The 12,819-nt window shown below is 43.2% G+C and overlaps 1 protein-coding gene and 1 long non-coding RNA gene across 3 annotated transcripts; one reads left to right on the forward strand and one right to left on the reverse strand.

Moving 5' to 3' along the window:
- Positions 1-1,804: 1,804 nt before the first annotated feature.
- Positions 1,805-5,359, reverse strand: LOC309515120 (basic helix-loop-helix transcription factor scleraxis-like). 2 transcript variants are annotated; one of them, XM_082192694.1, is made up of 3 exons: positions 4,743-5,359; positions 3,742-3,839; positions 1,805-2,700 (listed from the first exon to the last, which is right to left on the reverse strand). In XM_082192694.1, the coding sequence occupies exons 1-2, from the start codon at positions 5,226-5,228 to the stop codon at positions 3,807-3,809; spliced, it is 519 nt and encodes a 172-aa protein (XP_082048820.1). In that variant the 5' UTR covers positions 5,229-5,359; the 3' UTR covers positions 1,805-2,700; positions 3,742-3,806. The 2 variants fall into 2 exon arrangements, with proteins under 2 accessions (XP_082048820.1, XP_082048821.1); XM_082192695.1 differs by having other exon boundaries at positions 3,738-3,839.
- LOC309515143 lies at positions 5,130-11,470 on the forward strand. Its single transcript, XR_014212318.1, has 3 exons — positions 5,130-5,229; positions 8,983-9,062; positions 10,725-11,470. It is a non-coding gene; the product is annotated as an uncharacterized lncRNA (long non-coding RNA).
- Positions 11,471-12,819: the final 1,349 nt, after the last annotated feature.

Genomic DNA, 12,819 nt, shown 5'->3' on the forward strand with positions numbered 1-12,819 from the left:
ATATTGGATTGTCTCTTCCATTGAGCATCCAGGCTGCTCATGCTTTTTCTTAAAGTGAAATTATTTGCAAAATGTATGTCCCATCATGCATTTCAAGGACTCAAGTCCCATGAGGGACTATATTTCTGCAGCATAATTTCATGACGGCTAAGTATTTTTGTACAGTTATTATGCATAGTTCTAGATCCCTGCTCATGTGCTGGTTACTTAAGGAAACCTGGACTGCAGATATATAGATATGACATTATATGTATAATTAAAGGGGGGGAATCAAAAAGACTGGGTGGATGAGCTTAATATATCATCTATCTATATCTATCTACATCTATCTATCTATCATCTATCATCTATCTATCTATCTATCTATCATCTATCTATCTATCTATCTATCTATCTATCTATCTATCTATCTATCTATCATCTATCTATTGATGTATCTCTATCTCTATCTCTATATCTATATGGGGGGAGTACTTATAATTCAGATGCTATTTACCTGTTTATGAAAGGATAGTGCGGATGAAGTGTACTGTAATGGAATAGTCTACTGTTTCCGGTAAAAAAAATATAAGAACACCAGACTATATTTATTCCAATTGTAAAAGACTTTTAAAAAATTAAGTAGCATGGGCATCAACTTCTAAGAAGGAGAAAGCCCTTATGTCCCTTTAAGAGCTCTAAAATAGAAAACATTCAGCAAGGGCATTTTCCCCCAACCATTGCAACAGAATAGTGGGCAAATTGGCCTGTTTGGAACACCTGTTTTCTTTAGAATTGACAAAGGGTCATAATCCGGTCCTCCTTTAGAATATGATTATTCTTTCCGAAGCAATTGAAAGGTAATTATTAAAAGTGCATGTAACATTTTGAAAATTACAGGAGTGCAATAGAAAATGAAGGAGGGATGTATGCCCAAAATGTGAACAAAATTCATATGAACCAGTCACTAAATAGGACCTGATGGCTGACGCTTTTCTTGTGCCTATGATGACCACTTTGTTATAAATGGGTCAGCATGAGGCTTGTTAACTGCATGCAGGCCACCTCGACTCAGTCTGAGCTGTGTAGCTTTGTCAGAGGTGTGCAAAATCCCCAAGTCCGCTTGAGGGAAATATGACAGTTGACTTATTATGAGCAAGGAGCTGTCATGGGCACAAGGGGGAAAATGGCCACCAGAACAGGGCACTGACCCCCAGACTGTGAAGAAGAAGTGGAATGTGTTTCATATTCGTTCAAACTGCCTATCAACAAACCCTAGCTTAGTAGTTTTTTTTAATAATAAAAAAAATACACTCTGACATGCTGGTTCATTTTGTCTCCAAAACTGGTAGCTGTATTTAAGCTTCCTGCCAGGAAAAGCCACAGAAATTTGGATGGTTGTGAGTAGGACCACAAAAGTTGCTTCACCGAAGGGGAGACATTTACTTAGGGTTAAACCAACCTGCTCTATATTCTTCCTTGACTATAAGCAAAAGTTATGATGAAGGATTTGTGATAGCTAAGAGCAGGCATCCCCAAACTCAGCCCTCAAGCTGTTTTGGGACTACAACTCCCATCATCCCTAGCTAACAGGACCAGTCATCAGCAATGATGGGAACTGTAGTCCCAAAACAGCTGGAGAGCCAAGTTTGGGGATGCCTGGCTAAGAGAATTAAACATTCATTTACATTGTGAAATGTATGCCACAGAGCGTTACTTTCATGTGGCTTAACTCAGGGATTAATATATACATATTATTATTATTATTATTATTATTATTATTATTATTATTATTATTATTATTATTTAGGAATGCTGAGGAGCATTGTTAATCTCGACTGATTTCCCCAATTTATTTCTTTTTGCTGATTTTTGTATTTATTTATTTGTTTGTTACATTTATAACCCAGCTTTCCTCCAAGATGCTCAGGGTGACATATGGGGTTCTCCTCCAATCCCCAGTTTATTCTCACAACCACCCTGTGAGGTAGGTTAAACTGAGAAATAGTGACTGGCCCAAGGTCACCTAGTGAGCGCCCCAGCTGAGTAGGATTAATTACTTTTAGATATGAAAGATGAGGCCATAAGTTACGGTGACATACCATAGTGCGAAAATGTTTCCACACATGCGCAAGCACACACCTCTTATTCCCGCTCTAAACACATGCATATGTCTTCTTAACGAAAGCTTTGTCTGACCATTTTAGAAACCCCTCTACTGTCAACTAATGTTGTTTTGTTTTATTATTCTGCCTGTGTTTGGAAAAGTGGCTTAAAAAACCCTCCCAAAACTTGCTCAGCTTAATTCAAAATAAAGATTGCATGCTTACATGACGATACTGTAGCACCAGTGATAATGTACAGGCACAACTTGCGAGTAACCAAGGAGAGCAGATAAATTTAGAGGGCCCTTGGGAACTTTCCCTGCTCCACACTTCAATGATGAACAAATTTAGAAAGATCCCACACTGTTTCAAGAATTGGCCTGAGTCACTCGACAGCCTTTCTCAAGTTTCAGGCCTAAGTGGAGAACCTCCTCTCAGTTTGGCTGCATCTCCCTCCAGAGCCATTTGGCTAAGCTGATTTGACAGCAGAGCTGTGGTTCAAGTCTGTGGCTACGTTCACATGGCCAAAGATGGGTTTGTTCTGAAGCTGACATCGGGGTGCTTTGCTCATTTCAGTACCATGGGTACAAAGTTACATGACGGCTTCCCTCAGCATCTGCAGTAGAGAGACGATAAAATAGACATGCTTAAGCTACCTTGTGAGGGAGGAGAAGCAAGCGGTTGTATCACAACAGGTTTTTACTTGTCACTACACTACATTGTCTCACACACACAGCAAAAAGCAGTCTGGCCCTGGGCTGACTATGATTGAGGGACACAGGATGGACGTTATTTTGATTCATTTTGAGCAGATCTTGACTGGACAGAGGAAATTACTGCCCTTTCCCACTGTGACTGTCTGGGGTGGGGAAAAACTAAATGGTACATTAAATGAACATAAGCATTTAATGGGTTTTGTTTTACTTTGAAAGTAAAAGCAGTGCGTAATCATGGTGGTGTATTTTCACCAGGATGGTAGAGCAGAGGGGGGAAATGTCAGTTCTGTCCTGATCTTCCTCACAACTACTATTTTTTTTAAGAATAAAAACATAATATGCTAAATGCAATTAATTTCTTCTTGTCTGGCCCACGGACTGACAAAAGGAACCACACTCTGTTGATCAAGAAACAAAATGGGTACAACCGCTCTAGCCTTTGGGTATGTGCTTCTCCTGTAATTGGTGTACGATCCTTTAATGCGCACTTTTAGGGGAAATCCTTGAATCTGCTAGCCGAGGCCAATGAGGTTTTGATTGAAAAAGAGAGAGTGCGGTGTGACATGGCTTAGCCGTCCAATGGTAACTAGAGGCTATGAGCCTGGTGCATTATGAGAGTCTCCCATTAAGAGGAGACGCCTGGTGTTTGACAGCTCAAGTTCCACCATGTGACATAGGTCTAGGAGGCATCAGTATCAGGGCTTGGCTGCTTAGGTTTAGCATTTCTTGCACGAAAATAGCTGCCACGCCAGGTGCAACTTTCCCCACCGTGTTCAGTTTCAACTGCAAAAATCCCCTTTGAATAAGCCTGTGGCAATGGAAAACAAAGTGCAGATCAGGGTTAGTCCTCCCCCCCTTTCCCTTTTTTATGTAATTGCATGATTTCAGTGTAAACATTATGCTATAAGTGGCAGAGAGAGAGAGAGAGAGAGGTTACCTACAACTGTTCTATAACCAGTCCGGTATTTGTGCAAGCTTCTCTTCTGAATCAGTGTCCACAATGCTTTTAAAGAGACAAATGTTTCTCCCTTTCTCTGTGCTGCAAATAGAATAAAGGCATCCATTATAACGAGGCAGTGCACATAAACCATACATTAAAGTTTTATTTCAGTTCAGTTGTCAGTGGCCATCTCACCCAAATTTTACCTGTTAATATAAAAGGTCCTAGCCACCAAAGCAGAGATAAGCTTCACCTGTGCACTTCACGGTTGGTTGGGGTTTAAACGCCCGAACATTTCAAACACTGACAGTCTCAGTTATGAAATATGAAATTTATGTATATAAATTCTTTTCAGTGCAAGCTATAAAATAGACCAGGCACAATGAAGCTAAAAGAAAAGGGGGAAATATTCTTTTTTTTTAAAAATATTCTATTGAGGAAGAGAAAGAGAAAAATCTTCATACAGTATGGAACAAAATAAAAGGAAAACACACAAAGGCCCCAAATGTAAACAGGATGTTACACTTGGCAGGTGATGATGCAAATCCCCAAAATAAGAGAGAAATGCAAATTATTTTTCCCAGCTACAACACAAAGCAAACTGCAGCTTTTGCACATTTATTCAAGCAATGCTCACATGAAGGGAGTGAGTTTTTGTAAGGAACATGCTTTAAAAAGAAGGAGCGCATGCGCGCACACACACGGTGCCCTAACAGTTTCAGACAAGGATTGTCTGTTCTGTGCATATTTTGGCTCCCCAACTGGACGCACTGAGGAAATGAAAGCTCTAGTTCACCTTTCTGATACGTTCCTCAATTTGATGCCAGTTCAGGCACAGGCTTTAAAGCCGATGACCAGAGCAGAAGCTCACCTTGCTGCAAAATTCTCCCTTGCTACACCTCTGCTGAAAACAACCCCAATCCATGCAGGCCACAGCTTGCGGTGTATATGTGTGTGGGGTGGGGGTAGGGGGTGTTACTGAGTGCTAGATGCCAGCCTTACCAGCTTCCTCTGGTTGCTCAGGCAGAAGGTACAGATTGGTCTTGGTGCCGTTGCTGTGCCGCCGCCCTGCAGGAGAGGCTGGTATTGCAAGCAGGGCTGCCTCGGAGGCAACTGTTCCTCCCCCAAGCTCTCGCTCTGTTGCGGTGGCTGCTGCTGCTGCTGCTGCTGTAGGAGCAGCATGTTAGCCAGGTGGGAGATGTAGCTGGAGGCCAGGCGCAAGGTCTCTATCTTGGACAGCTTGCGGTCTGCGGGCTCGGTTGGGATGAGGGTGCGGAGGGTGCTGAAGGCTGTGTTCACGCTGTGGGTTCGGTCCCTCTCCCGGGCATTGGCAGCTTGCCTCTGCTTGCTCAGCCTGCTCAGCCGAGGGCTCTTCCGCTTGCGCTTGCCTTGGGCTCCGGTGGAAGTCAAGGATTTTCCGGAGCTGCTCTCGCTGCTGCCGCTCTCCAGTTCCTCCAGGTCGGATGCAACACCCCCGCTCGACTTCATGGTGAGCCCAGCAGCCCCTCGGCCCCATCACTTTTATGCACAGCAGCTGCCACATTGCTCCTGTTAGCATCAGCCGCTGCTCTCCCAACTCCCCTCCAGCAGCAGGGTCATTTTTTGAATGGTTGCTCCTTTTAGATCTAGCATATGGTTGCTCTGTAAATAAGGCGAAGGAGGTGGAGCTGCCACCTCAAAGTAGCTGCACAGCTACGCCGGAGCTGTGCACCTGTTTCCCCCTTGTCATGTAAAAATGTGCAAGCTCTCTGGGAAGCCGCAGTGAGCATGTGCAGTGGGGAAATGGAAGCCCTTTCCCCAACCTTTGCCCTCAATTTCAGCAAGTGCTTTATCCTCCCTTCAGGTGCTTGAGCAGGAGAGAAAGAGCCCCCCTTGCCTCCCAGAAGCTGCTCTAGTATCTTGCTTCCCAGTATTAAGAGAACAGCCACTTGATAGACATGAAGAATCAAGGTTTTCCTTTCAGACACCATTTTTACAATTCACAGTGACTACATATTTAAAATGTTGAAATACTGTACATAGGAAGCTGCATTATACTGAATCAGACTATACTGAGTCCATATGGCTTGGTACAGTGGTACTTCGGGTTACAAACACTTTGGGTTACAGACTCCGCTAACCTGAAAGTAGTACCTCGGGTTAAGAACTTTACCTCAGGATGAGAACAGAAATCGTGTGCCGGCAGCGGGAGGCCCCATTAGCTAAAGTGGTACCTCAGGTTAAGAATGGTTTCAGGTTAAGAACGGACCTCCGGAACGAATTAAGTACATAACCAGAGGTACCACCTATAGTGGCTGACAGGGCCTTTCTCCAGGGTTTCAAGAAGGAATTGTTCTCAGCTGTACTCTAAGGACACCAGGAATTGAACTTGGGACTTTTTGTATGGGAAGCAGATGCTCTACCACTAAGCTACAGTTCTTCCCTGGTTTCTACTGTTAGGAAAGACATGCATTTCTGGGACACATTTTTAAAAGTGTAGGTGTTACTCTCACATCCAGGTACATTCATGCCTCCCCAAAATTCATATACCTGCTTCCATCCATTTCCACACACAAATACTCTGTGTATCCAGCTTCTTTTCAACAGGCTTTTGAAGGAATAGCTCTAAGATAATAATTCACAGATTAGCCTTTTTGTAATACTTTGCAAAGCACTCATAGTACCACTATTATCTTGACTTAAACTGATGGGCATCTTACCTCAGTCATACAGTTTGCATGACTGAGGTTTTAACGTGTCATATCATTGCTATCTATCTATCTATCTATCTATCTATCATCTATCTATCATCTATCATCTATCATCTCACAAGAAGAATATATAAAAGCTAAATGGAACAGAGAGAATTTTTGATGAATAGTTTTAATGTAATTAACTGGTGCATTTGGAATTAACTTAGCACTGTCTATTGATTTTTTAATACCTAAAATAAGGCTGCCATATGTCCAGATTTTTCTGGACATTCAAAGCTGGAATTGACATCTGGGGAGAATTTCCAAAAGGTGGTGCTTTGTTCCAGATTTTATACAAGTCAATCAACAGAGGCACTACTAATATTAAACATATGCCTTAATTATTTGGGGTTATAAGTTTATCACCCATGTCCTTGAACATGTCCCTTTTGATTTGGACTGTGTTTTCATTCTTTCCAAACTTCATCAGGCAATTCTAGGCCATGTCAGCCCTCTACTGCTCCCAACTTTCCCTATAGCCAGCCCCCCTGTCCCAGTCATTTTGTCACCTTCCTGTTTACCAAAGGTACCTTTTCGGCAGATGTGTTAAGGGTGTGAAAGCAGGGTTGGCCGATCCCATTTCACCACCTGAAATGGGAAAGTTCTGCTTTCCCACCCCTGCTGCCGAAGCCTTGCTTACCGGGGTCTCACATCATTATCGTCTTCTGGTGAGATCTCAAGCGATCACATGACACTCTTTAGATCTTTCTCGAAGCTGTTGCTGCTGCATGACCTTGGTCATGCCCCATGGGATTCCTCTGCCTGAGGTGACTGCTTTAGTCCACCTCATAGACAGGTGAGACCTGTGTGAAAGAGATGCCTACTCCTTGGGCCTCAAACAAGAGATGTTCAACTTGAAGACGCCTGGGAATGGTAGTTTATCGAGGTCTCCATGTTCAAGGTCCCAGTAGCCCTGGCATCTTACATTTCCTATTATGCTTGAGCCACTAACTGAACTACAGTTGTACCTCTGGTTACGTACTTAATTCGTTCCGGAGGTCCGTTCTTAACCTGAAACTGTTCTTAACCTGAAGACCACTTTAGCTAATGGGGCCTCCCATTGCTGCCGCACCGCTGCCGCACGATTTCTGTTCTCATCCTGAAGCAAAGTTCTTAATCCGAGGTACTATTTCTGGGTTAGCGGAGTCTGTAACCTGAAGCATATGTAACCCGAGGTACCACTGTATAAGGCTTTCAGATTTAATCAACCTTCTCCTATGCTGCCCTTTATTGCTGCTGCTTTCATCGCAAAAAGGTCAACCCATGAGAGGGGGAAAGGACCTTGGTGAGGACAGCTCAGAACAAGCCAAAATTATTCATGAGCTGAACTGCAATTCAGTGTGATTTGGGTTCATGCCCTTAATTTCCAAGCTGTGGGGGGTCATTTCTGAATCACCCCCGCTCCAAAAATCTGCAATGTCATACCATGAACTGTTTGCCTCCCGTCTCAAACAACTGGTGCCCCAAGATGGGAAGGTGTGTCTTCATGTGCATCATCTAGTGCATGCAGCCAGGTCAAGGGTGTCTGGATAAGCACTGCAATGAACTTTTGTATAAACACTGGCCAACATGCCAATATAAATGCCTTTCCTGCATGTACATAGACCTCTTATCATTTTGAACTGGGCAGATGATGGCTGGAGGAACTTCTATCACTTTTTCTTCCAAGCACCAGTCATGCATACTTAATATGGACCATTTTTGGCCGCTTTCAAAACATGCCTTCCTCAACCATTTACTTATTAAAAGGTTAGCATTTGCACTCATTCATTATGCATGGCTTTTCCATAAAAAATGACAGCGCCATCACACTTTAAAGCCCCAGAAAGGTCACAGTCCAGGTTTTCCCAGCTGAATCATCTGACTGGCACTCAAACTAATTGCCAGAACTAAATAACCATTTTTACGTGACCCCCCTTCAGAAGATTATTGTCATTGTTTGTCTAAATATTGATCAGCTTTTCCACTCTAGTGTTGAGTTACCAGAAATGCCTCCCTCTTATCACAAATGCAAATGCTCCAAAATGGCCAGCTGCTTTGACATTCTTGGCCTAGAGTGTCATCATGCCATCTTGCAAACATTGCTAATGCCTATTTGTGGTTTCGTGACTGCCACACAATAGTCTCACTATCGCTGTGTGATGCAGTCCTTCAGACTCAGCACTGATGCTTCATGGTTTAAGCAGAGAAATCCACAGACTTGAATGTAGACACAAAAACACACTCCACAAATTGTGCTTCTTGTGCAATGCATTCATTATTCACTTATATAATCATTGAAATGACATATTGATAATTGCTTTTAGCCAGGCTCCATGTGGCTAATTCCAGGAGAGCAAGGAGGGTTTTAGTTTGTGTTTCTTGAACAGTACTACCCAATGCAACATTGGCCACCTTGTACTTTTAGCCTATTGATGGGCAAAATCTCCTTTGCTTAATTTGGAACCAACTAGTACAGAGAAGCTTTTAATGAGGCTTTCGTTCTTTTCCAACAGTGTGCAGCTGTATAGCTACTAGCCAGAGGAAAGACCCCAAGAGGGAATATGGAAGAAATATACTAGAAGATTATAAGCCAGTATATTTTCTCCAGGTTTGGAATGTTGCCGCATGCACTCTTAAAGTACCATGTACATGACCATATTGCTCCCTAGGAGTCACTTTTTAGTTTAAACTTCCCTGTGCCAGCCAAAGCTGAGAGTCTCCTGGAAATCCATCCAGCAATATTCAGACACATACAGAAAAATAAATTGAAGAACAGTCCACATTTCTTGCCAGATTCCAAGCAATTTTTGTAGTTCCGTATGTATCAAGACTGGCCCGTATGGGCAGGGGTACCTTTACCTTTTACCTTTATGTATACTTACAGCATCATGGTCATATCATACCAGTCCTTTTATTTTTGTAGGATTGCCCTTTGCTGTTTGACATCTGAATGCAGGAAAATGGGCTTCAGGGGTTGGTTTTGTGATAGGGAAATTTAATAAACACAAGCCAAAATGGCAAGGTGTCAAATTTTATTCTAGCATTTCATACTCTCCAACATTCCTCAGATGAAAGTATGGACATTTCTCACTCCCCTCCCCGCACAACTAACCCCCCCCCATTTTTTGTTGTGTCCCCCCCTCCCGAGCATTTCCTATCAGAAGAAGGCTGAGTGCCACCACCACTACAGCAATGGGACACAGCACACACACCCTCCACCATCCCTTAATCCCAATTTTATTTTTTATTCTTTTCTGACAAAAAGAAAAACACACATCAAACAGGCATGGTTAGACATGGATGCACAAAACATTTTAAAACAAACAAGCAAGTAAGCTAGCAAACAACTCCAAGACTCCTTGCACCCTGCTCTGCTCCATCTTGCTTCTCGTCCAGGGCGGCCCTGCTGTCTACCTGCCCCTCAGAATCAGTGCATCCACAGGGCCTCGGCAGCTGCAGCCTTCCTTACTCCTTGCCCACTCTCCAGCAGCCACTACAAGCTGCCCAAGGGAGGAGGCCCACATCACCGGCCATGGAGAGGCTCCCTCACAGCCACAGCTGCCGCCACCACCAGCTCTCAGGACAAGCACTGGCTCACACTCTCTCTGAGCTTAGCAGCGGTGGCTCTGGAAGAGGAAATAGGGACATTGTGGGATCAAATTAGAAGTTGGGATGGCTTTCATAGTACCAGGACTGTCCCTGGGAAATTGGGACACTTGGAGAGTATGGCATTTTAGGACCTATTTATCATAGAAAGCTTGGAGACTGCACCAGCCAGGAAGTTGGACAGAAATTTCATTGTCTCTTTTAAACAGGAAGAACCAAACAGCTACAGGAAACCCTTGATTCCACCAAGATACAGCAAATCCCAGTGCCGTCTAAGCCCTATGCAGAACATTACAATGCAGCGTTCAGAAGGGGAATGGGAAACCAGGTGGAGGCAATGTGCTATCTCTGCTCCCCCTTCACCCCCCATAATTCCTATTGTCCTCAACTTGTGGAGGTGACTGTGGAAGGTCCCTGCACATTTTAGAACTCTGATTTTCCATGGTTCTCAAAAGCATAGGGAACCTCCACAGATATTGGAGGCTGCCCCCTGCAGTCAGCTCCCCACTTCCAAGTTAAGGGTAATGGGTACAATGACAGAGAGGTGTCAGAGCTTGCGTGCTCATCCTCACTGTGCTCCTCATGTGTTTTCTGACCAACCTGCATAATGGCACTTTCCACACACCCTTCCTGAACCTCTTTACTTCTTTTTTTCTGAGTTAAGGAAGGGAAACTTGCAGAAGGACTTGAAAGGAGTGAAGCTTTGCAGCTGATACAACAAAGAGCTAATCCAGTGATTAAGGACAAGAAAAGAGACTTAATGATCCTTGTTTTTAACCCCAAGACTGCTTGAAAGTTCACCAGGAAATGGCTAGAGAACTCAGAGAGGCTTGTAAAACATCCAAAACGTTGGTGGCTTTAATTGCTTCGTTATTGATTGAGATAACATTTAGGAAAGCGCTGTGGGGAATGAATCGCCTTAAGGAAGGTGTAATAGCTCAGAGCTGGCATTGTTGCTTGCAACTAATAATATAGGCAAGACTAAGTCTGTGCAAATCTCTCATCATTTTACAGGCAACATTTTAATACCCAGCTGACAAAGTACAGCCATGGAATTAATAGAAAGAGCCCAAAATTTAATCTGACTCCATGTCGTAAGGGCTCCTCCATAATAAAACTTGTTTATTCAGTTTTCATTCTGATTCACTTGCACGAAGCTTGCATGGCTCTGTGAGGTCTTTATTGAGCATTGGTTCTCATTGGTTTATGGGCCGGTTGTACAACAACAAGCATTTACCCTGCACTCATTCTGATTTGCTTGCTGGGTATTTACCTGTCATTTTGGTGTCTTTCACTATCACTTTCCTAACCACAAAAGTCTGGGTCTTTTAGAGTGGATTTGTCGTGCTACGATGGCAAAGCACATTCTACTTTAATTTCATAAACCTAAAGTCTGAATCCTTCCTGCAATATAACGACAGTCTGGAGGTTAATAATAATAATAAATTTAATTTATACCCCGCCCTCCTCAGCCAAGACCGGGCTCAGGGCGGTTAACAACCAATAATAAAACAAGCTGATTGAAATACAACTTAAAAAACAAGATTAAAATACAACATTAAAACATTAAAATGCAGCCTCATCATAGGAGGAGAAAGGAGACAAGAAAGAGAGGGAGGAAATCAAATTGATTCCAAGCCAAAGGCCAGGCGGAACAACTCTGTTTTACAGGCCGTGTGGAAAGAAATCAGATCCTACAGAGCCCTGGTCTCATGAGACAGAGCGTTCCACCAGGCCAGAGCCAGTGTTGCAAGGCAAGAACATCCATTCACTAATCAACACAAAATGGCCCCTGCAGATCACTATGCTCCTTAAGCAGATAGAAGGGGTTTGAAGAGCTGTGTTAAAAGGGGGAAATGGCTTGGGATTCCTTATACCAAGGATGATAATCCTGTGGCCCTTGTGATGTTGTGAGGCTATAGCTCAGGCATAGGCAAACTCGGCCCTCCAGATGTCTTGGGACTACAACTCCCATCATCCCTGACCACTGGTCCTGTTAGCTAGGGAAGGTGGGCGTTGTAGTCCCAAAATATCCGGATGCCGAGTTTGCCTATGCCTGCTACAGCTGCTTTCATCCCTGACCATATTGATGGAAGCATCCAGCAACAGAAAGCAAATGATGGATTCCCCAGTTCTGATGTATACTATGGACCCAGAAAACCCTAAGATTTCAAAGGAAGCTTCCTCAAGCCACAGTTTGTGAACCACACAGAGTTAATGACTGGAACAAAAGAAATAACATGTAAAACTAATAATTTCATTTTATGCCTTCATTCAACTGCACATGAATGCTGAAATAGTGAGTCTGGAGCCTGCACCTTATAAATTTATTTCACAACATCAATGCTTTGGGATCATCTAAGGCTGCATACGCTAAAAGCACATTTACAACATATCACTCTGTCCCCTCAAGAACTGCAGGATCTGTAGTTTACCACTCACAGGTGGAATCTACACACATATAAAAAACGCTGTGAAAATGCTTTTTTTTTAAAAAAAAAGTTTTGAAAAATATATTGAATTTCCCATAGCTCACCATCACCATCTAGTGTCACATTTATATATTGCACTTTACAACTTAAAACATTTTATTTGCAGCTGTATAGCCAAGTCCACAGAGAAACAGTTCCTAGGATTTCGTGGGGTGGGGAGGGTGCTTTAAATGGCCTTCAAATGCCTGGTGCTAACTCACAGATGATTTCCCAGGCACACGGGTTTATCTAGACGTGATTCAAGTTACAAGAAAGGAGATTCTGACT

This window comes from Podarcis vaucheri, assembly GCF_965113315.1.
Source record: "Podarcis vaucheri genome assembly, chromosome: 1".
Taxonomy (NCBI): domain Eukaryota; kingdom Metazoa; phylum Chordata; class Lepidosauria; order Squamata; family Lacertidae; genus Podarcis; species Podarcis vaucheri.

Excerpts from the sequence above, each read along its gene's own strand:
- LOC309515120 (XM_082192694.1), bottom strand. The coding sequence starts at position 5,228 with ATGAAGTCGAGCGGGGGTGTTGCATCCGACCTGGAGGAACTGGAGAGC. Across the intron at positions 3,840-4,742 it reads TGAGCAACCAGAGGAAGCTG|CACAGAGAAAGGGAGAAACA; the intron begins GTAAGGCTGGCA and ends TTCTATTTGCAG.